Here is a 24,198-nt window from a genome sequence, read left to right as displayed (position 1 = left end):
GGGGTGATGGTGAGGATTGGATGAGCTTAAGACATAAAAAGTACTTGCACATAGATGATCCTCGGTAATCAGTGTTAGCTATTATTAGGATGAAAATTTGGGGTGGTTTTCTATCATTCACTGTTTACAAGTGCCCAGGACTGATAGATACTGCCTCTAAGCCTGCTCCTCCTGGGGTTGGGTTTGGAGTTGGAAGCCTGCAGTGTGGGAGCGGCCGTGTCTCTGCTGTCTGTGGTCACACTGGGCCCGGCTCCAAGAACTTAGCTTCTGGCACTCCAACGGCCACACCCCAGCCATCTGCGGTTCTGAAGTCAGGATGCTCGGGTTCGTTTCCCAAGTCAGCTCTCACCTCCAAGGTGCAGAAATCCTCCTCCCTCCCTGCTGTTAAGAGGGCAGCAACCAGTCAGGGTTGCAGCGTTACACGGGGTTACAGGAGTCAGGAGCCCCCGATCTAGGATGCTGTTGAGATGGCATTCTGGATCAGACACTTGAACGTTGCCGACTTTTCTTGGGAGGCAGAGTGGTTTTGGCCTTGGCACCTGGGTTCAAGTCCCACTTTTATCACTTTCCAGCTAGGGCCTTAGACAAGCCCCTTAGCCCCACTGTGCTGGCACTTGCTTGGGTGAACCACGGGAATAAATATAACGCCCATCCCATAGGGATAAGGTGAGGCAACATATATAGGTGTGGGCAAGGCATACAATAAATTGCACTCGTTATTAATATTTGCACTTTTTGGAGAATCCGGGTACATAGAGCGTCACAGATAAGAACCGAGGGCTTAGAATCAGGCCTGCGTGTGCATTCTGGGCAGTAACTTCCCAGCTACATGACTTTGTGTAAAGTACTTTAACCTCTTGGAGCCTTGGTTTGCAAATCTGTAAACTGGACGATTAGTATTGGTCCCCATCTCCTCAGATGTTATAGGAATAAATGAGATAATCCAGGCAGCAGGGAAACACGTTCAGTAAGCCAGTGTTATTCACTAAGAAGACAGGCTCATAGGTGAGTTCAGCTGGCTCATTAGTTTCTTTGCAAAGTGTAGTCTCCTGCTATCTACAGACTGTATTTCATTGATTGCTAAATGCACTTATTTTTTTCCACATTTTAACGTTGCTGAAATCAGGATGAGCCTTAAAATCAATAGCATCTTAATGTTATAATTTGTAGCATTTTCCCTGTCACAGCAACACATAGCAACATAGCATCTTAATGTTATAATTTGTAGCATTTTTCCTGTCATAGCAACACATAGCAACATGGTGCCTCACTTAGATTCAATGAGATGTATGTGCACCATATATATATATGTATGTAGGTATACATACGTTATATATGTATATATACGTGTGTGCGTGTGTGTATTTGGCTCTTGAACAATGCAGGGAGTTACGGACACCCACCCTCTCCACAGTCGAAAACTCCGCATACAGCTCATAGTCAGCCCTCCATATTCGAGTTTCCTCCGTATACGCAGATTCAACCAACTGCAGGTCGTGCAGTACTACAGTATTTACTATTGAAAAAGGATCTGTGTGTGAGTGGACCTTCGCAGTTCAAACTGTGTTATTTAAGGGTCAACTGTACACAGTTCACAGATTTGGAAACCAAGACTCCAAAAAGCTGAAGTAACTTACACAAGGTCACGTAACTCTAAGAGGCCACTCTAAAACACAGAAAGTGTAAAAGTCATTTTACTTTCATAAAAAAATCATGTAAAGAAAGTCACGTTAGCAAAATCAAATAGTCACTAAACATCAGTGAAGTCATCACTGCAAAGTCCATACCAGATTTCCCGGCATCCTCTTCTCCCCACCCCGATTTGGGCTGGTGTATTGCACAGCTACGCAGTAAAGTCCTGGGTTGTTTGTGAGCCCTGAGAAGCAGAAAGCACATCCGCACGCTGGGGGCCTCTTGGGGGGTTGAAGTGGGACTACAGGTGGCCCCGTTTCGCTTTCCTTCTGCTTTCTCGATTTCTTTGTGCCGCTTCACAAGCCCTGGCCCAGCCTTCGGGGGTGTTCAATTCTGCAGCTGGGGAGAAAACCTCACCCGTTCCTCCTCAGACAGCTTTGAGGGGGAACAAAGGAGCAAGTGCAGTGGGTACGCACTGGTACTGAGAGATGATTTTTGAAGTCGTCTTCTGAGAACTGAGACGTGGTCCCAGATCTATGTCTGCTTCCCTGATCGGAAAGAGAACCTGGGTGGAGAGAGAGAGGGGTCAGAGGGAACAGAGCGAGTTCTGAAGCGGGAGGTGCAGAACCTCCTGCAAAATCTGTAAGCAGCTCCTGCAGGCCATTTCCTCAGGGCTCATCATGGGACAGGCACTGTTCCAGGGCTTTCCATCTACTAGCTCATTTCAAACTCATAACAACATGAGGAGGGGAGTACAATCAATACCCCCATTTTATAGATGAGCAAACTGAGGTTATGGGAGGTTAAGTAACAGGCCCAAGGTCACACAGCATATCTTGGAACCACCGGGACTTGGGCCCAGAGCCCACATAACTACTGTGCTAGACTGACAGATGGAGTCTGGAACCTTTTTTTTTTTTTTTAATTTCTGATTTTAAGTGGTTTTTATTGTACAGGAAGTGATAACTTCTCAATGGTACCTACAATTATAAAATAGATATTTGCAATGAATAAAGAGTAACATGTAAGTTCTTGGATATAACAGATAAAACATATAAAGATATCCCCTGAGGCATGAGTAACAAACCTTCAGTCCCCCTCATGCCAAGTTTTGAAAAGGAAGAATGACATCTGGGGGCTTCCCTGGTGGCGCAGTGGATAAGAATCTGCCTGCCAACGCAGGGGACACAGGTTCTATCCCTGGTCCGGGAAGATTCCACATGCCGGGGAGCAGCTAAGCCCGTGCGCCACAACTACAGAGCCTGCCTGCCATAGCTACTGAAGCCCGCGCGCCTAGAGCCCGGGCTCCGCAACAAGAGCAGCCACCACAATGAGAAGCCCACACACCACAATGAAGAGTAGCCCCCGCTCACCGCAACTAGAGAAAAGCCTGCGCTACAACGAAGAGCCAGTGCAGCCAAAAATAAATAAATAAATAAAACTTTAAAAAAGGAATGACATCTGGGGTTGATCAAAGTACAGTGACACAAAGTACAGGGTCAATGCTATTTCCAGTTGTAGGAAAGATGCAAAGATGGCTGGTGGGCTGAAACGTCAGTGATGGGGATACGGGCTCCTGCTTCCCGTCAAAGACAAACCTCCTGAGCACCGTTAGCAGTTCTGCCAGCAACGGCAGGACGAGCCCTTGACTCACGTGCGGATACAGGCGTTAGGGCTCCACCGCCCGCCCCCGAGCCTGCGCATACCCCGCCAACCCCACTTGCCTGTCTCAGGCAACGTCATCTTCCCCCACCCAGTCATTCAAGCCAGCAACCGGGAGTTGCTCTCCACTCGTCTCCCCTCAGCCCACCTGCTGTATTTTAGTCACCACACTCCAGCTGTGTTCTGATCCCCCCACCTCTCATCTCCTCCACTGCCACCCGCAGGCCAGGCCACCAGGAGGAGCGGAACAGCCTCCCCTCCCCCCACAATCCACTCACGCGGCAGCCAGAACGACCGCGTCACTGTGCAGAGCTCAGGCACTCCTCAGCTTAAACCCTTGCATGGCTCCCCACTGTCCTCAGGACGAAGACAAAAATCCTTTTCAGCATGACCTACTTCTTCGGAGAGTCGTCCATTCATTCATTCACTCATTCATTCCATTAGCTCGGTAATCTTGTCTGATCGTGAAATTGTGGCCTCACGCTCTTTGAACCTGTGTCCTCAGGCTGGCTTACAAACATTGTATTTTTGCCGTACCAGGCTCAAACTCCAATTAAGTAACCCAAAGAACTCCCCTAGAAGAGGCAGAAAGAAACCAGTAGCTTATGGGGACTTCCCTGGTGGTCCAGTGGTTAAGAATCCGCCTTCTGATGCAGGGGACACGGGTTCGATCCCTGGTCAGGGCACTAAGATCCCACCTGCCGTGGGGCAACTAAGCCCGCGTGTGTCGCAACTACTGAGCATGCGGGCCACAGCCAGAGAGAAGCCCATGCGCCTCAGCAAAGGATCTCGCGTGCCGCAAAAAGATCCCGGATACCGCAACTAAGACCGACGCAGCCAAAAATAAAATAAATAAATAAATATTTAAAAAAAAAAAAAAAGAAAGAAAGAAGGAAACCAGTAGCTTATGGGTCTGGAAGCCTTGTTTACAGTGAGATCCTCAGCCAATGAATGTCCCAAATAAACACCTTCAGATCTGACACCTGCTGTAGGGTGGAGATGCTCTTTCATTCATTATCTTACCTCAGGAGACCCTTTCTTGGGGAAGAAACACTCCCACTGGCCCTACTTTGTCCCCTCAACCCTTCCTCACAAAGCAGCCAGAGTGAGCTTTTTATAGGTGAATATGGACATGTCACTCCCCAGCTTAAAACCTTCCAAGGTCTTTCCAAAGCACTTGGAATGAAACCCAAAGTCGTCACCGGGATCCACTCGGCCCCGAATGACCCGCTCCCTCCCCTTCTCCAACCTCACCTCCCTTCTCTTTGCTGCTCCAGCCACCGTGATCTCTGTTGCACAAGCTCTCTCCAGCCTCTGGCCTTTACACCTGCTGTTCCCCCTGCCAGGAAGGCAGGGAAACTCAGGTCATTATGGCCTTCCAGGGCTCAGCTCGAATGTTGCCTTTCCATAGAAGTCTTCCAGGACTCCCCAAATCTAGAGTAGCTCCCTATCGGGAACTTCCTGGCGGTCCAGTGGTTAGGACTTCGCGCTTTCACTGCGCAGGGCCCGGATTCGATCCCCGTTTGGGGAACTAAGATCCCATAAGTTGCGTGGCGCGGCCAAAAATGACTTAAAAAAAAAAAAAAAAAGCAGCTCCTGATCAACCTCTCTCTCAGCACCCTATTTAACGGTCTTCAGCACAGGTAGGGCCATCTGAAGCTGTCCCGTTAGTACATTTCCTGACCGGTTCACTCTCTGCCTCCCCTACTGGAATGTAAGCGCCATGAGGGCAGGGACTCCGTCTTGCTCACTGTATCCCCAGCACTTAGATCAGTGCCTGGCACATGGTAGGCTCTCAATAAGTATTTGTCGGAAGAGTAAGTAAATGTGGTTTCAGGTGGTCTTGTCTGATAAAGCTGTTTCATGCAGCCATTCAAGAAAGCCTGGTGATACTAACTGAACTGAGTAGACACGCACTCTGTGGGCTGTTTGCCCCCGCAGAAGCATCCCCTCTCTTCTCTAGCCTGCGCCTCCAGGAGGCTGAGCTCTGTGGGGGATCTCAGCAAGCTCCCTTGTCCTCCAGCTTCCGGCTGGGCTCAGCCAATGGGAAGCACCTGCGCGCGCGGGGAGGGCGGGAGGAGAGAGAGGCGAGGGCGTTCACTCCCTGCTGTGTCCCTGCCAGGCTCTGTGTGCTCCTCTGCTGAAGGCCACATGCCTGTATGACTCTCCCCCTTCCCCTCACAGCTCCCGCCCCTCGCCCCTCTATTGCCGCCCCAGGATGCTTCTCCATGCTTCTCCAACCTGTATCTCTGTTCCCACATCTGTAAAATGTCCCTTCTTTAAATCTTTTCAGTCACTCCTTTTGTGTGAGCCTTTGTTTCTTGATAAGCAGGAACCCTGGATGATAGGCCCCATGGCCCTGCAATATCACTTCTGGGTGTATATCCCTGGGAAATTCACACCCAGGTCCATGAGAGGACATGAATAAGCATGGAGATATTCACTGCAGCACTGTCCACAGTGGGGGAGGCAACCTGCGATCCCATCGCTGGGGTCAGAAACAAGTTGGATGTCTACACTGCTATATGGACAGCTCTTAAAAACTACTTAATGTCCATCAACAGATGAATGGATAAATCGAATGTGGTCTATACACACCATGGAATATCACTGGGCCTTAAAGATGAAAGAAATGCTGACACGTGGTACAATATGGATGAACCTGAAGACATTATGCTAATCACATAAGCCAGTCATGAAAGGACAAATACTGCATGTCTCCACTTATATGAGGTCCCAAGGGTAGTCAGATTCATAGAGACCGAAAGTAGAGTGGTGGGTGCCAGGGTCTGGAGAGGGGAACAGAAGAGTTAATGGTTAATGGGGACAGAGTTTCGGGACAGGATGACGAAACAGTTCTGCAAATGGATAATGGTGGTGGATGCACAGGATCTTAATGCATTTAATGTGACTGAATTGTACACTTAAAAGTGATTAAAATGGTCTCACAGACAGAGAAAACAATCTTATGGTGAGCAAAGGGGAAGTGGCGGGGAGGGATAAATTAGGAGTTTGGGATTAACAGATACAAACTACTGTATATAAAATAGATAAACAACAAGGACCTACTGTACAGCACAGGGAACTATATTCAATATCTTGTAATAACCTATAATGGAAAAGAATCTGAAAAAGAATATATATATAAGTAAACTGAATCACTTTGCTGTATACCTGAAACTAATACATTATAAGTCAACTGTACTTCAATTTGTTTATTATTATTATTATTATTATTATTATTTTTTGGCTGCGCCACATGGCATACAGGATCTTAGTTCCCCGTCCAGGGATCGAACCCGCAGCCCCTGCATTGGAAGTGTGGAGTCTTAACCACTGGACCACCGGGGAAGTCCAACTATACTTCAATTTTTTAAAAAATAATTTAAATGGTAAATTTTATGTTAGGTATGATTAAAATAAAAAACACTTAAAAAAAAAAAGATCATTCAAACTCAGTTCTCAAAGCCCAAAGCATCTGACCATATATCGGCTAAAGCCATGCTGTCCAATACAGCAGCCACTAGCTACACATGCCTTTTTTTTTTTTTTTTTTTTTTTTTGCGGAACGCGGGCCTCTCACTGTTGTGGAGCACAGGCTCCAGACGCGCAGGCTCAGCGGCCATGGCTCACGGGCCCAGCCGCTCCGCGGCATGTAGGATCTTCCCGGACCGGGGCACAAACCCACGTCCCCTGCATCAGCAGGCGGACTCTTAACCACTGCGCCACCAGGGAAGCCCTACACATGCCTTTTGAGCCCTTGAAACATAACGAGTCTTTTTTTTTTAATTAATTAATTTTATTTATTTTTGGCTGTGTTGGGTCTTCATTGCTGCGCACGGGCTTTCTCTAGTTGCGGTGAGTGGGGGCTACTCTTTGTTGCAGTGCACAGGCTTCTCATTGCGGTGGCTTCTCTTGTTGTGGAGCACGGGCTCTAGGGCGCGCAGGCTTCAGTAGTTGTGGCGCACGGGCTTAGCTGCTCCGCGGCGTGTGGGATCTTCCCAGACCAGGGCTCGAACCCATGCCCCCTGCATTGGCAGGCGGATTCTCAACCACTGCGCCACCAGAGAAGCCCCATAACGAGTCTTAACTGAAATGTGCTGTCAGTGTACAATACATATCAGATTTCAAGGGCTTTACTATTTTAAAAAAAGAATGTAAAATTTCTCATTAATAATGTTTTATAGTGATCACACGTTGAAATGATAATATTTTGGATGTGTTGGGTTAGTAAAATATATTATTAAAATTTTAAAAAGAGTTCCTGAGGGAATTCCCTGGCAGTCCAGTGGTTAGGACTCTGCGCTTCCACTGTAAGGGGCACGGGTTCCAGCCCTGGTCTGGGAACTAAGATCCCGCGTGCCACGGTGCAGCCAAAAAAAAATTTAAATATATATTTCTTTTTCTAAAAAAAAAGAGTACCTGATAAAAAAGAAAACAACAGTGCTTAGTGAAGAAAAACAAATACGAGGAAACAGAATGAAGTGTTAAACAAAATATCAGTTACTATTGAAAATACATCCACAAAAGACAATACACAATTTTTAGAACATGGTAAATAAATACCCATATGAGACTGGCTGAGGGGGAGGGGAGCTGGGAAGCAGAATGGGAATGGGGGATGGGGATAAAGAGGGAACGAATAAAACCAAGAAGAAAGGGGTCTTACGCTCACAATGAGGTGCATTGTGCCATGAGTTGAGACTCACTAATGCAACCCTATGTTCCTGAGATCCAAAAAGAGAAAAAGAAAAGAAAAAGTTTCTCCTCTCTCTTGAAACAAAGGCATCTTAATTAAACCTGCCCTGGAAGGTAACTCAGAATCTCTGATCCCTCAAAATTATTTCCCTGTGAAATTGGAGTCCGCGAAGTCCTTGCAGAATAGGTCATTGCAGCACCCCCAGCTTGAGCACCACACCTGGTGCACAATATAGACTCAGTGAGGGTTTGTTGACTGGTTAATGACTGGATGAATGGAAGAAAACGAGGTCCCCTCAGCCCTCCCTGAGAAGCAGGAATAATGGAGCGAGAGCCAGATGGCGGCCTGGGACCTGACACAGCCTGCGATGGTGGGCCATTTGGATTGTACAGTCTTTATTTTTAATCTTAAATTATTTGCCGGCATTTGGAAATCACATTCCATGAACAAATCCGGCTTCTCAGCTTCACTCAAGAAGCGGAAGCTCTGGTAACATGTTATTCCTAGGCCAGACAGAACTGAGGGGCAACTGTCCCCTACCCCACCCCACAGCCCCATCACTTATCCACATTAAGTGCTTGGCCCCTGTAGGCTTTCTAGTTTGAGATCCCTGATCAAGGCTGTTTCTCACTTTCGATCCAAAAGACCAGGAGCTGATAAACTGTCACCAGGCCGGACATTCTCAAAGCAACCAAGGCAAACCAGCTGCTCCCTTCAGCATGGGGTGGAGGAAAGGTGTGCCTAATTGTACTGACATCTGTAGACAGAAAAGGCGCATCTCAAGGTGTGGTCCAAGGGCTCCCCACATCAGGACTGTCTGGGAATTTAGTAAAAATCCAGATTTCTGGGCCTCATCCTAGAACCAATGAGTTGATATCTGAGAATCTGAATTTTAACTAGTGTCCCACACTCTACGGTTTGAGGCACAGCAACCAAAGAAACAAGGGATTAACGATGGTGCATGAACACGAGGGGAGTATTCAGGGGACACTGCGTTATGGGTCCCCGCACTGGGAGACCCAGGGTCCTCCAAAGTTGGTGATGAACTAGCCCCCTTAAACTCCAATAATTATTGTTACTGTGTTTTTCTTGTGGTTGTATTATTATTATTATTTGGTTATTGTTATTATATCATAGGGAGGCAGTAGGGTGTGGAATCTGGATTTCCTTGGGTTCAAATCCTGACTTCACTATGCACTATCTGTGTGACCTTGGGTACGTGATTTTACTTCTTGGTATTGACTTCCCCATCTGTAAGTTGGGGAGTGTAATAGTTCCTACCTCATAGGGTTATTGTGAAGAGTCGATGAATTAACATATGTTAAGTGCTTACACTACTGCCTGGCAGATATTATAATACACCAGAAATGAGTTTTCATATCAGCTGCAAGACCACCACCAGGAGAGCAGGACCTCCTTCTCTCACCCCCACTCCTTCCTTTAGTGATTATGTAGTGGCAACAGGGGGCAGCCAGGTGACTTACAGCTTCCTTATGATTGTCTTCTCCTCCTTGTTATTGCTGGCATTGCTGGCCCTGGTAACCAGAGCATCTTTTTCTCTTCTTCCTCCTGGGCCTTCTCTTGCTGGGATCAGGCCACTAGGAAAAAGGAGACAAATAAGTGGGTTGGGTTTTTTTTGCAGATCTCTTATCTGTGCAGCTCTGAAAGTGAAGGTTCTTAATAATTATTATTATATTAATAATATTATCATTGAAATGCTACAGTTAGACATTCTGACTCAGATGATTAGAATCTTCCTTCCACATTTCCACCGTTGACACCTCTCCTTTCTTTCCCTTGGCTAATTCCATTGGCTGGTACTTTAAGCTTCTCCAATTGCTAGAAATATAACCATGTATAAATCCTCTAACTTAACCGTTGATTTCCTAATTAGTAAAATAAGGATAATGACAGTACCTAATTCCTAGGATTGAGGGATTAAGCGAGATAATAAATGGAATTCATTCATTCGTTCAACAAATATTATTAAGCTACAAATTGTACCAATGTATATAGATATAGCAATTAATAAAATAGATAAAATATCTTCTCTCATGCAATTTATATCCCATTGGGGAAGAAAACAGTCACGAAACAAATAAATAAGTAAAATTTAAAAATACATAATAAGTCAGATGGTGATAAGACCTAGATTGATATTGATCAATAAGATATTTAGGTCAGGTGACCCAAAGAGGGCCAGAGTATTTCCCTGGATTTGATGTACAGAACTTGGAAGAAGGCTATTCTCTCTCACTTGCTGATTGCCAGCAGCCATGCTTCCTAAGATTCAGAGAAGGGCTGTCTTTAATACAAAATAATAAGGCCAATAAAGAGAAGCAAAGAGGAAAGAAAGAGGCACACAGTCCCTGATTCCAACCCTGAGGCCTTAGTTGCAGTTTTTTCTTTATTTCTGAGACCAATTCCAGGATCCTTCCCAGCTATGTGAGCTGATAAAACTCCCTTTTGTGCTTAAGCTAGTTTGAATTGGATCTCTGTTACCTGCAACCAAAAGAAGCCTGACCACAGTGAAGCATTTCAATGTCTGACCCAGGGACTTCCTTGGTGGTCCAGTGGTTAAGAATCCGCCTTCCATGGGACTTCCCTGGTGGCGGAGTGGTTAAGAATCCGCCTGCCAATCCAGGGGACACGGGTTCGAGCCCCGGTCCGGGAAGATCCCACATGCCGTGGGATGCACCACAACTACTGAGCCTGCACTCTGGAGCCCGTGAGCCACAACTACTGAGCCCCCGTGCCACAGTTACTGAAGCTCACGTGCCTGGAGCCCATGCTCTGCAAGAGAAGCCACTGCGATGAGAAGCCTGTGCACTGCAATGAAGAATAGCCCCTGGTCGCCACAACTAGAGAAAGCCCGCATGCAGCAACGAAGACCCAGCGCAGCCATAGATAAATAAATAAATAAATATTTTTAAAAAATATTAAAAAATAATCTGCCTTCCAATGCAGGGGATGCAGGTTCAATCCCTGGTTGGGGAACTAAGATCTCACATGCTGTGGGGCAACTAAGCCAGGGCCCCACAACTAGAGAGCCCACGCGCTGCAACTAAGACCTGATGCAGTTAAATAAATAAATAAATAAATATTAAAAAACAAAAAGTCTGACCCAGTAAGCTCATTAGATCCACTTGGGTATTTTGTTGTGGTACCTACTGGTAAATTTATGTCCATGCTACCGGCATCAATTTTCCCCTTACTACAGACTGAATTCATATGTTGAAGCCCTAACCCTTAATGTTATGGTGTTTGAAGATGGGACCTTTGGAAGGCAATTAGGTTTACATGAGGTCATGAGGGTGGGCCCTCATGATGGGATTAGTGCCCTTGCAAGAAGAGACACCAGACGGCTTGCTCTCTCTCTCATTCTCCCCACCATTTGAGGACACAGCAAGAAGGCAGCTGTCTACAAGCCAGGAAGAGCCAGAACCAACCATACTGGCACCTTGATCTTGGACTTCTAGCCTCCAGAACTGTGAGGAAAAAAATTTCTATTGTTTAAGCCACCCAGACTCTGGTGTTTTGTTATGGCAGCTGGAGCTGACTGAGATACCCCTTTAGGTATGCACATCAGATAGCAGAATTTACCCCTCTCTCTCTTTCTTTGCAAAGAGTGGGCTCTTATTACTTAATATTATTTCTATTTTTATTATATATATTTATTATAATAATATTCATATGAGAATCATCTAAAAATTACCTTTTCCCACTATCTACCATTACATAACACCCTAAAACTTAGTGATTTAAAACTATGATGATTTATGACTTCTCACGATGGCTCTTTTTCTTATGGTTCATTTGGTGATTCTCCTGATGGTCTAGTTTGGGGTTCTCAACTGGCTGCATTCAGTTGGTGGATCAGCTGGGGGCTGGATGCAGCTGGGGCTGTCATATGGGACACTTTGGGTTTTCTTCATGTCACCTCTCCATGTGACTACCTTGAGCTTCCTCATAGCATGGTGGTCTCAAGGCAGCAATCTGAGAGCACAAACATGGAAGCTGCTAGGCCTTTTAGAGCCTTAACCTAGGAAGCCAAACAGCATCACTTCCACCAAATTCGATTGGTCAGAGCAAGTCATAGGGCCGTCCAGATTCAAGGGGACGGAAAATAGACTCTACCTCTACTCCGATGAGAGGAGTGGAAAAGTCTCATTGCAAAAGAAATGCAGGGGGACTTCCCCTGTGGCACAGTGGTTAAGAATCTGCCTGCCAATGTAGGGAACACAAGTTCGAGCCCTGGTCCGGGAAGATCCCACATGCCGCGGAGCTACTAAGCCTGTGTGCCACAACTACTGAGCCAGCGCCCTAGAGCCCGTGCGCCACAGCTGCTGAGCCTGTGTGCCGCAACTACTGAAGCCTGCGCACCTAGAGCCCGTGCTCCGCAACAAGAGAAGCCACTGCAATGAGAAGCCTGTGCACCACAATGAAGAGTAGCCCCAGCTCGCTGCAACTAGAGAAAGCCCGCGCGCAGCAACGAAGACCCAATGCAGCCAAAAATAAAATAAATAAATAAATAAATAATTTTTTAAAAAGGAATGCAGGATGGGAAAAACTCTTGTGACCATCTTTGGAAACAGTCGACCATATCTGCTTTCAGTTAAAACTATCATTAGTATGAGCTTGGGCCTCCAAATTGATGCAGTTGCTAAGAGAACACCTCAGCTGACATGCTGGTTTCTCCAGAATATATAACACAGGAGACTAAACAGAATCCTGCTGTCTGTCTCTTGGCCTGTACCAGATGGGGAGTGCACATCTGTTGTTCTCTGGGAATTCAAAACTGGAACTAACGTGTTGCTTTATTCACTAGCAAGCTGCTCATGGCATTGGCAGTCTAGCAGTTCCTCTTTTTAACTAACCGTGTCTGGAGTACTTATTAAATGAGATGAAGACAGGTCTTTCCATTAACAGCATTCCAACCTCAGCAGAAGGAAGACAATTAAATTCCTGTTGGCAGAACTCAGCTCTTTTGGATTTAGCTTCCGAGGACATTTTTACTTTGATGCTCTCTTAATGATGCCACATTGAATGAATTTAAAGAATAATATCATTGGGGCTTTGTTTTGTTTTGAATTAGAGTATTTCCTTACTTCCAAACTTTCCGAGTCCAAATGTGGCATGATAATTAAAAGCTCAGGCTCTAATGTCAGGCTGTCTGACATCACGTCTCAAGGTTGCCACCACCAGCCCTGGGACTTCAAGCAGGTACTTGACCTCTCTGACCCTTAGATCATCTTGGGGATAACATTACCCTAACTCATAGGCTTGCTGTGAACACTAATTGAAATGATGCTCGGGATACACTTAGCACGTGGTAAGCACTGATAAATATTAGTTGGCAATACGTTTTGTTTGTTTTGGTTTTTACTTTTTGGCGGCACCCTGAAGTATGTGGGATCTTAGTTCCCCCACCAGGGATCGAACCTGCGTCCCCTGCATTGGGAGCTCAAAGTCTTAACCACTGGACCAACAGGGAAGTCCTGGTACCATGTTTTTATTCTCTTGATCTTTCCTTCTCCTGCCTCTAAGGAAACCTGCTTTGTTTAACTCAGTGTTTCCCAGAATTATTCAACCACAGAGCTCCTTTTGGTTGTGCTGTGTGGCTTGTGCGAACTGAGTTCCCCGACCAGGGATTGAACCCGGGCCACAGCAGTGAAAGCGCCGAATCCTAACCACTGGACCACCGGGGAACACCCCAGAGCCCCCTTTTCAAGAAACACCTACATAAAGTAAAACTATTTGGGGAAACATGGTGCAGAAGATAAAGCGAGGTCCAAACCTGCTACGTCAATAGCTTCCTTATTTCCTTTCTTGCTTGTCCTACAGTTCCTCCTCTACGCAGGATTACTGTGATCTTTTCTAACTTTTAATATTTATACAATTTCGAACTTAGAGAAAAGGTGTAATACTAGTACAAAAACTCCCCGTACATCTACCCAGATCCCTCAAATGCTTACCCGTGTATCTATCTACCCATCCATCCACCTATCCACCTACCTACCCATCCACCCATGCAACCATCTTCTCCCTGAACCACTTGAGAGTAAACTGGAGACATCTTACCCCCTCACTCCTAAATGCTTAAATGTCTTTCCAAAGAACAAGGACATTCGCTCACATAACCAAGTCATTCAGTTATCAAAATCACCACACTGATCTTTTAAAACAGTAAATCAGACTGTGTCATTCCCTTAAGACTTCCCAAAATCTTCTCATTACACTTACAATAAAACTAGAGCTCCTGGGCTTCCCTGGTGGCGCAGTGGTTAAGAATCTGCCTGCCAATGCAAGGGACATAGGTTTGAACCCTGGCCTGGGAAGATCCCATATGCCGTGGAGCAACTAAGGCCATGCGCCACAACTACTGAGCCTGAGCTCTAGAGACCGCAAGCCACAACTACTGAAGCCCGCATGCCTAGAGCCCGTGCTCCGCAACAAGAGAAGCCACAACAATGAGAAGCCCACGCACAGCAACGAAGACCCAAATAAATAAATAAATAAATAAATAAAATTTAAAACCTCAAATAAATAAATAAATATTTTTTAAAAACCCTAAATAAATAAATAAATAAATTTATTTTTTTAAAAACCCCCAAACTAGAGCTCCTTCCTGTGGCCAAAAAGGCCACTCCTTGGTCTCTTCTGGACCATCCTCTACCTCACATTCCAAGTTCCACCACGGTGGGTCTCTTAAATTGGCCAAATGGGTTCCTACCTCAGGGCCTTTGCACTTCTTGTTCTACTTTTATGCAACCAAATCTTTACATGGCTGGCTGCTTCTTGTCATTCACCTCAGGGGGGTCTTCCCTGACCACCCAGTCTAAAGCAGGGCCCCCCCAGCACTCTGCTCTCTGTCATGTCACCTTGATCTACATTCTCTTCAGCATTCACCACCATTATCCTGTGTGTTCACTGCAGGCCTCCTGGCTGATTGCCTGTCTTCCTCCTAGACTAGCACAGACTTTCTGTTTTGTTCCTGCTCTACCCTCAGTGCCAGGAATAGTGTCTGGCATATAGTGGGTCTTCAATAAGTAGATTGGACGAACATAAGAACAGATGTGTAATATATCAAGGAATTCTAGGCAGTGTCTTGCTCTGCAGTGTAGGAGCCCCAGGCAGCACAGCCCACCTCTTATAGCACTGCAGCTCTTCCTGTACCAGCAGCAGCTGCGACTTGAGTTTGTTGCGCTCCTGTAGCACGTCTCTCAGCTCCTGTAGAGTAAAGCGTGGTCGGTTGGGATCTGTCAGGTCAACCACCATTTTGTCTGGTCCCAGGTTCACCTGTAAGAAAAGACATCACTTATACAGTTTCCCTCATGAGGATGGACTGTCTATCCCAGAAAGGAAAGTTCTCTTGTTCTGTTACCACTCCCAGGGACCCGATGAGATGAGACGTTGCCTGTTGGAAGTGTTTGGTTGATGGTAAAGAGACAAGAATTTTAAGTACCATTCTCCAAGAAAGGAGCCAGGGCTCCTTGGAGAATAGCTGAGTCCAGGGCTGGAACAGGGAAACTCCAAGTTGAGTCTGGAACATTCCATTGTGTAAGGGATGGAGACAGATCAAAAGGACACAGTTTGAAGGCACTCCTACTGGCCAAACTGAACGACTTGAGTATCCGCGTGAATAGTAACAGGAATGGATAATAACCCATCAAATAAAAACAGGATTCAGGAATCCATACTTAAAATTTTTAATTTAGGGAATTCCCTGGTGGTCCAGTTGTTAGCACTCCAAGCTTCCACTGCAAGGGGCCTGGGTTCAATCCCTGGTCGGGGAACTAAGATCCCACATGCTGAGTGGCGTGACCAAAAAAATAGAATAAATAAAAATTTAAATTTAAATTAATTAACTAATTAATGGGGATGTAATGGCTAATCTTATGTGTCAACTTGCCTGGGCTAAGGGATGCCCAGACAGCTGGTTAACCCATTATTTCTGGGTGTGTCTGTGAAGGTGTTTCTGGAAGAGATTAGCATTTGACTTGGTGACCTGAGTACAGCAGAGCCTCCTCCCCAGTGTGGGTGGGCATCATCCAATCCATTGAGGGCCTGAATAGAACAAAAAGGTGGAGAGAGGGTGAATTCACTCCCTGCTTGAGCAGGACATCCTTCTTCTCCTGCCCTTGGACAGTGCGCATCAACCCTCCTGGTTCTTGGGCTTTTGGACCTAGACCAAGACTTATACCATCAGCCCCCTGACACAAGCCTTCTGACTTGGACTGAATTATACCACCGGCTTTCCTTATTCTACAGCTTGCAGGCAGCAGATTGTGGGTCTTCTCGGCCTCCATAACCACGTGAGCCGATTCCTATAAAAAATATTCTCATCTGTGTCTATATCTACATCTATATCTCCTACTGTTCTATTTCTCTGGAGAACTCGGACTAATACCAGAAAGGAGGAGGGGGATCTGTACTTTACAGAAGAATGCCAATTAATACGTGTAGAAGATGATAGAGTTAGAAAATCATCCTTTTGCAACCAACGCAGTAATAATTGATTCAGGCAAGACGAATGAATGGACCTAAAACTTTTGGGTGAAAGTTTGTTGGGGAACAGGATATTTCACAGTTTCAAAGTACTTTCCCATAGGCTACTTATGCATTATTACAAAGGGAATAAAGACACCCGTACAGTGCAGAAATCTTGCAGACACCACCTTAACCAAGTGATAGAAGTTACCATCACCAATAACGACAAACTGAATCAGGTGCCTCCTGATATGAGGCACTGAGATGGACACAGCATCACTTAAGTGGTGTCCCTGCTAAACATGTATAACTTGAATCTAACCATGAGGAGACATCAGAACAAGCCCAAGTTGAAGGACATTCTACAGACTAACTGATATACAATCTTCAAAAATGTCAAGGTCATGAAAGACAAGGAAAAGCTGAGGAACTGTTCCAGACTAAAGCTGACTAAAGAGGTATGTCCTAAAGGTACCGTATAACCCTGCATTGGATCTTGCATCAGAAAAAAAAAATGCGATAAAGGACATTATTATGAATTTTGAATAGGGATGGCATATTAGATCTTAGTATTCTATCAACTTTTCTCCCTGAATTCAATTATTTATTGTGGTTATGTAATAATATATCTTAGGAGATACACACTGAAGTATTTAGTATTTAGGGTGAAAGATCCTAATCTTTTACTAACTCTGCAGCCAACATAATGTCTGAAGATTTTGAGTGAATAAATAATATATAGACATAAATATCTGTTAAATATGAGTACATATGTGCACATATACATGTATGTATGTGTGTATATACTTCAGTGTGTATCTCTTAAGACATACTATACACACACACAAACACATATATACATACACCTGAATATAACACCTGAATTGATGTGAAAGATATACAAGTGTTCATTGTACTTATCTTGCAACTCTTCCATAGGTTTGACATTTTTTCAAACTAAAGTTAAAATAAAGCAAATATTTGAAAACAACCTAAATGTCCATTAGCAGAAGTCTAGTTAAACAAACTAAGGCACAACCACACTCTGGAATATTCTACAGGTGATAAAAAGAATAAGCCTCACTATAAAGAGAAATGCAATAGTGACCACATTCCTCCTCTCGGATTGATAAACATCAGCAGGGAAACCCGTTCCTTCACTGATTGCAGAGGGAGCCAATCTCTTTAACCCCTTTGGAGTGCAACTTGACAATACTTATTAAACCTTCCAATGTGGGGGACTTCCCTGGTGGCGCAGTGGTTTGAGAATCCACCTGCCAATGCAGGGGACATGGGTTCGAGCCCTGGTCCGGGAAGATCCCACGTGCCACGGAGCAACTAAGCCTGTGCGCCACAACTACTGAGCCTGCGCTGTAGAGCCCACGAGCTGCAACTGCTGAAGCCCACACACCTAGAGCCCGTGCTCTGCAACAAGAGAAGCCACCGCAATGAGAAGCCCGTGCACCACAACGAAGAGCAGCCCCCGCTCGCCGCAACTAGAGAAAGCCCGCGCACAGCAATGAAGACCCAATGCAGCCATAAATAAATAAATAAATAAATAAATAAAAAATTTTAAAAAACTTCCAGCTTTCCTTTGACCCAGTGAATCCACTTCCCTTAGATACTGAGGGGGCCAACTGCTATAAGTCAGAATAATTCACTGTTGCATGGGGTCGGAGCAAACGATTGGAAAATGAAGGTCTTTTGATAAGAAACTGGTTAAAGCAGAGATACTGAACCTTTTTTTTGTGTGCCGTGGACCCTTATGGCAGCCTGGTAAAGCCCACATGGATTCCATCTCAAAATACTGATTTTAAATGTATAAAAGGCATAGAATTACAAGAAAACCAACTAAGATAACACATTCATCAAAATCTTCTAAAAATAAATCTGTGATTCCTAGACCTGCTTCTTTATTAAATAACATGATGTAGCCACAGGTCTAATAAGATACAGAAGGAAAACAAAGTTTTGAGATCTGCACTACCCTGTAATGGGGTATGAAAACATCTGTGATTTCCATTGGCGATTGTCACAGGTACTGCTAATATTACTGTGGTTTGTTGCCTACAGTCATAATTGAAGAAAGTGTTATGTTTCAGATGGAGACTGGTGAAAATAAAAATACAATTTCTTCTCACACAAGTTCATAGATTTTGCGGATTAGAATCATGATCCTCTTTGGGGGTTCCAAAAACTCCAAGTTAAGAACCCTCACATTGAGCAATTGATAATACTGTACAATGGAAGTTTTCAAAAGCCATTAAAAGGTGAGGAAGCTCTTTATATTCTGATTTAGTACAACTTTCATGCCACGTTAAGTGAAAATAAGCAAGAAGCAGAACGGCATATATATTACAATATCATTTGTGTGAATAATGGAAAAATATATTCATATCTGCTTGTGTTTGCACAAAGTATCTCTGGTTACTTTAAGAAACTGATCATTTAAATTTTTTCTAGGGAGGGGAAGTGGTGGCTAAGGGTGGAGAGAGATGGGGAGGGAGCTTTTCCAAGGCAAACACTTTTGTAACACTTGAATTTTGAACTTAAATTTTTTAAAAAGAAAGGAAACAAACTATTCTCATACCCATTGTGATGGCTACTGTAATCAAACAAGCAAAACAGAAAGTAAGTGTTGGCAAGGATGTGGAAAAATTGGAACTCTTGTGCGTTGCTGGTAGGAATATAAAATGGTGTGGTCACTATGAAAAACTGAATGGCAGATCCTTTAAAAATTAAAAATAGGGCTTCCCTGGTGGCGCAGTGGTTGAGAGTCCGCCTGCCGATGCAGGGGACACGGGTTCGTGCCCCGGTCCGGGAGGATCCCACATGCCACCGAGCGGCTGGGCCCGTGAGCCATGGCCGCTGAGGCTGCACATCCGGAGCCTGTGCTCCGCAACGGGAGAGGCCACAACAGTGAGAGGCCCGTGTACCGCAAAAAAAAAAAAATTAAAAATAGAATTATCATGTGATGCAGCAATTCCACTTTTGGGTATATACCCAAAAGTCTTGAAAGCAGGGACTTAAAGAGAGATTTATAGATCCACGTTCATAGCAACATTATTCACACAAGTCAAGAGGTGGAAGCAACCCAAGTGTCCATCAACAGATGGATAAACAAACTGTGGTGGATCCATACAATGGAATATTATTCAGCCTTAGAAAGGAAGGAAATTCTGACACATGCCGCAACATGGAAGAACCTTGAGGACATTAAGTGAAATAAGCCAGTGGCAAAAGGACAAAGATTATCCGACTCTACTTATATGAGGTACCTAGAATAGGTAAATGCATATAGACAGAAAGTAGAACAGTAGTTACCAGAGGCTTGAGGGAGAGGGGGCATTTGGAGTTAGTGTTTAGTGGGTACAGAGTTTCAGTTTCGCAAGACAGGAGTCCTGGAGAGGATGGTGGTGATGGTTGCATAATAATGGCTGTGAATGACTTAAGGCCACTGAACTCTGCACTTAAAAAGATGGTAAATTTTATGTCTACCACAACTAAAAATGGTAACTAAAAAAACAAGAAGGAAAGAAAGAAAAAAAAACAACACTAGGGCAGTTTTTACAAACTGTCTAGTGACACTAAATACTCATTTTCCCTGCCTTTTGCCCCACCCCTGTTCTTAAGACTACAGTTTGGGAGGAAAATGTGGCAGCTCATCTGCTGGCTGACGATGTGTCTGCTATGCCCCAGACAGGAAATGACCCGGCCCGCGTGCAGACCACACTGTTCATGGTCCGTGATGGGGCTTTCTCCATATCCTTGTGTCTGGAGTTGGAGGTGACAGGAAAAGAGCACAGAATGTGAGCTGAGGGATCTTAGGCAAGTCATTTAACTGCTCTTGAATCTCAAAAGTCAGGCTATGGCCGCTGGGCCTGCGCGTCCGGAGCCTGTGCTCCGCAACGGGAGAGGCCACAGCAGTGAGAGGCCCGCATACAGCCAAAAAAAAAAAAAAAAAGTCAGGCTACTAATCATGACACTCAACCATCTCATATGATGGATACTAAAGAAGAACCTTATCTACAAATATAATTGTCACCGTGAGCAATGAGTAGGTGAAATAAAAGAGTACCAAGGAAGCTACCAGAAACCTTCACTCTTCCCTATGAGTTTCAGCCACCCAGTTCCTGTTGTCCTTTCATGGCATACTTCTCAGTTTGTAATCTTGTGGTCTAGTTTTGGAGGTCTGTGTGTCTTGCCTCTCCCACTAGATGTGAAGCTCCGTGAAGGCAGGGTCCTTATCTAATTTAGCGCCATAGCTCCAGAGCCCACACAGTGCAGTCACTCATCAAATGTTACTACAAGAAAGGTCATAGTACAGTGTGGTTATGACTAGCATCTCTGAGCTCAAATCCTGCCTCCACCTCTTACTTGTTGTTAAGTCCTCAGGCAAATTACTTAACTGTTCTATGCCTCCATTTCTGTAAAATGGGAATAATAATAGTATGAGGATTAAATGAGATAATCCCCTTGGGGCGGTTTTGTTTTTTTTTTTAAACTGTAGCTGGAGATTCACTAATGAGTCATGATATTAATTCAGTGAGTTGCAAAATAATTTAAAACTTCATAAAAATAGAAGAGGAAAGCATGACTGTACATCATGTTCAGTAAGGGAGAGTTAGGGTAAATCGTTGAAACTTTTGTTTCATCAATACTGGATATCAACGTAAAATGTAATTTTGTAAAATGGGATATAACATATATACAGAAAAATGCACTAATCTTGAGTTTATAGCTTGACAATTTTTACCATATGTGTACACCCATGTAACCACACCTGGATGAATTCTCTATAAATGTCCCTCCTGCCCCCCACCCCATCCCAGGGCTACCATCAACCTGTCTTCTATAAGTAAAGATTATTTTGCCTGTTCTTGAATTCCACATGCAGGATGCTCTCTTTTGTCCCTGGCTTCTGTCTCTCAATGTAGTATCTGTAGGATTCATCCATACAGTTGTGTGTATCACTACTCTTGCTCTTTTTCATTGTTGTGTAGTATTCCATCATATGAATGTACCACAATTAAAAAAATTGATTCCTCTTTTCCATTTGGATTGTTTCCAGTTTGGCACAATTATGAATAAAGCTGCTCTGAATATTCTTTTTTTAAATTAATTAATTAATATTTGGCTGAGTTGGGTCTTTGTTGCTGTGTGGGGGCTTTCTCTAGTTGCCGTGAGTGGGGGCTACTCTTCGTTGCGGTGCGCGGGCTTCTCATTGCGGTGTCTTGTTGAGGAGCACGGGCTCTAGGTGTGCGGGCTTCAGTAGTTCTGGCTCGCGGGCTCAGGAGTTGTGGCTCACAGGCTCTAGAGCACAGGCTCAGTAGTTGTGGCGCACGGGCTTAGTTGCTCCGCGGCCTGTGGGATCTTCCTGGACCAGGGCTCAAACCCGTGTTCCCTGCATTGGCAGGTGGATTCTTAATCACTGCGCCACCAGGGAAGCCCTGAATATTCTTATATGTATATTTTTGTGGTCATAAGTACTAATTTCTCTTTAGTTAAAAAGTATTTCTTACTCTAGGTCAAAGTTTCTCAAAGTGTGAAACCTGGACCAAGAGAATCAGCATCATCTTGGAACTTGTGAGAAATGCAGATTCTCAGGTCCCATTGCAGACCTACTGAGTCAGAAACTCTGCAGCTGGGGCCGGGCAATCTGTGTTTTAACGAACACTCAAGGTGATTTTGATGGCTGCTAAAGCTTGAGAACCACTGCTCAAGGTCCTGGTCAAAAATGCTGGAAGCCGCTGCTTTAGAACACACTCGGCACAGGGTCCAGCACCGAGCAAGTGCTCGATTAATGTAAACCCTCTTAACGCTTCTAATCTGAGGACTGCATACTCGTAGTGATTTGTTTTGAGGGGCTTGGATGTTCAAGAGAAGAAAGCGTCCCTCCTGCCAGTGGCCGCTCCCCGCACTCACCTCCCTGCCGGCCGCCGAGCCCTCTCTCCGCAGCCCCTCCACCTCCTTCCGGAGGTTGTCCCGCTCCATTCTTAGCTCCTCCACCGTCAGGCTGCCCTCATTCACCAGCGTCTCCAGCATCTCCAGGACACGGACGATCTTGAACTGCAGCTGTGTCACCCGGGGGTCGCTGCCCAGGGCCATCAGCTCGCGGCCCATCACGTAGGAGATGTCATATACGTCCTCGGCGGTCAGCTGGAAGGGGCTCTTGCCCAGGGCCCCCTCGGGCCTAGCCTCGTCCCCCTCCTCCTCTTCCTCCTCTCGCAAAGGGGGCTCCTCCATGGCCGCCCAGACCCCTGCAGCCTCCGGAGCTGCTTTCTCGGAGTTTCCGAATGTCCAGCTTCCTCCCGGCACAGAAAACTTTCCGCGGGGCAGTGGACCCTGCCTGTTCAGGGCGGGGCAGGAGCAGCCAATCAGCGCAGCCGAGGGGCGGGCCCGGAGAGAGGCTGTAGGAGGAGGCCACGCAGGGCAGCTCGCAGGCCAGGACTCCCGGTGCACCGTCCCAGCGGAGTCCCGTGCGGGAGTGCGGGCTCCAGGTTGTGGCTTGGGGCACGAAAGGACAAGGGAAAGGGAGGGCCGCCGCGAAGAGGAACAGAGAGGTTAAGGGGTGACAGTGATCGCTCCCAGCCAGAGAGCTGTTGCAGACAGGGGGAGGGGCAGCGACCCCAGCTCCGCCCTTGGTGACAGCCACCGCAGAAGCCGGGTTTCCACGGAGACAGGGGCGGAGTTTCCACCGCATTCTGGGAGGGAGGCTAAAAAGCACACAACTCTTCCCTTTCTGCACTCATGTTTTCCAGCCATAGAATTTGCATGGTACGGGGAGGCACATCCGGTCTCTGAGAATATTTTCTGAAGCGTGCGGCAAATCAGAAAACAGCAGTTGGTGGCAGCGCGCGGGAGTCTAGTGGTCTGTGTTGCGCAGAGCTTCCAGGCCTATGGTCACCGGGACCGGCGGCATCTGACCCTCAGTTAAATGGAGATTCCCTGCGCTATGCACCTGGCTCTATCCTGGGTTCCTTCACTTGACCAGCGTGTGGCCTTTGCAAGTTACTTAACTCCTCCGAGCGTCACTTTACTCCTGTGTAAATAACCGTACCTACGGAGTAGGGTTGTTGTGAGGAATATATGAGATCATGAGACAATGACTGTGACAAAAAGCACTTAGGAAAGGCTCAAAAACTGTCAGCGGGTATTCTGGATTCTTCCCTCCAACAAACACTAAGCTTGTGTGCCAGGCGCTTGGCACTTGGGTTGGGGAGGGAGGAGTAATAGATAAGACACAAATCACTGCTTTGAAATTAGAAAACATTCTGCAGCTACACAGGATATGACTGAGAATATTAGCCGTGTGGATTACAAAACAGGTTATTTTAGATTTAATTCAGGGTTTGTAACAGTCATAGGCAGACAACCCAGCAATGGAGCTTGTCTTTCCCAGGAATGTATTGGCAGTTTTCTTCGTGGTAGGTATACCAGATTTTCTCCACAGTGAAGTTGTGGAGTCAAAATGGAGAGTGGATAAGGATAAAACAAACAAACAAAAAGCAAACAGACACTATTTTCAGATGGTACAATGGTACAGTGTTTTAATGATCAAACAAGGCCCCAGGCAAGGGCTCAGTAATCCATTAATCAGAGACCTGACAACACCCTGTGATTAAATATGGAGAAATATTAGGTTTACCGTAAGTATAATATGGTATATCCATACAATGGACTATTATGCACTCATAAAAAGGAATGAAGGAATG

General features: G+C 45.5%; 1 protein-coding gene across 3 annotated transcripts; it reads right to left on the bottom strand.

Moving 5' to 3' along the window:
* Positions 1-1,677: 1,677 nt before the first annotated feature.
* RILPL2 (Rab interacting lysosomal protein like 2) lies at positions 1,678-22,829 on the bottom strand. 3 transcript variants are annotated; one of them, XM_082640349.1, is made up of 4 exons: positions 22,409-22,827; positions 15,141-15,292; positions 9,478-9,591; positions 1,678-2,197 (listed from the first exon to the last, which is right to left on the bottom strand). In XM_082640349.1, the coding sequence occupies exons 1-4, from the start codon at positions 22,727-22,729 to the stop codon at positions 2,167-2,169; spliced, it is 618 nt and encodes a 205-aa protein (XP_082496475.1). In that variant the 5' UTR covers positions 22,730-22,827; the 3' UTR covers positions 1,678-2,166. The 3 variants fall into 3 exon arrangements, with proteins under 3 accessions (XP_082496475.1, XP_082496474.1, XP_082496473.1); XM_082640348.1 differs by lacking the exon at positions 1,678-2,197 and adding an exon at positions 7,070-7,716 and having other exon boundaries at positions 22,409-22,828; XM_082640347.1 differs by lacking the exon at positions 1,678-2,197 and adding an exon at positions 7,080-7,322 and having other exon boundaries at positions 22,409-22,829.
* Positions 22,830-24,198: the final 1,369 nt, after the last annotated feature.

Source organism: Mesoplodon mirus (assembly GCF_964341445.2).
Source record: "Mesoplodon mirus genome assembly, chromosome: 13".
NCBI lineage: Eukaryota > Metazoa > Chordata > Mammalia > Artiodactyla > Ziphiidae > Mesoplodon > Mesoplodon mirus.
Note: the sequence above shows the minus strand (reverse complement) of the source record. Positions and strands in the feature narration are given on the sequence as shown.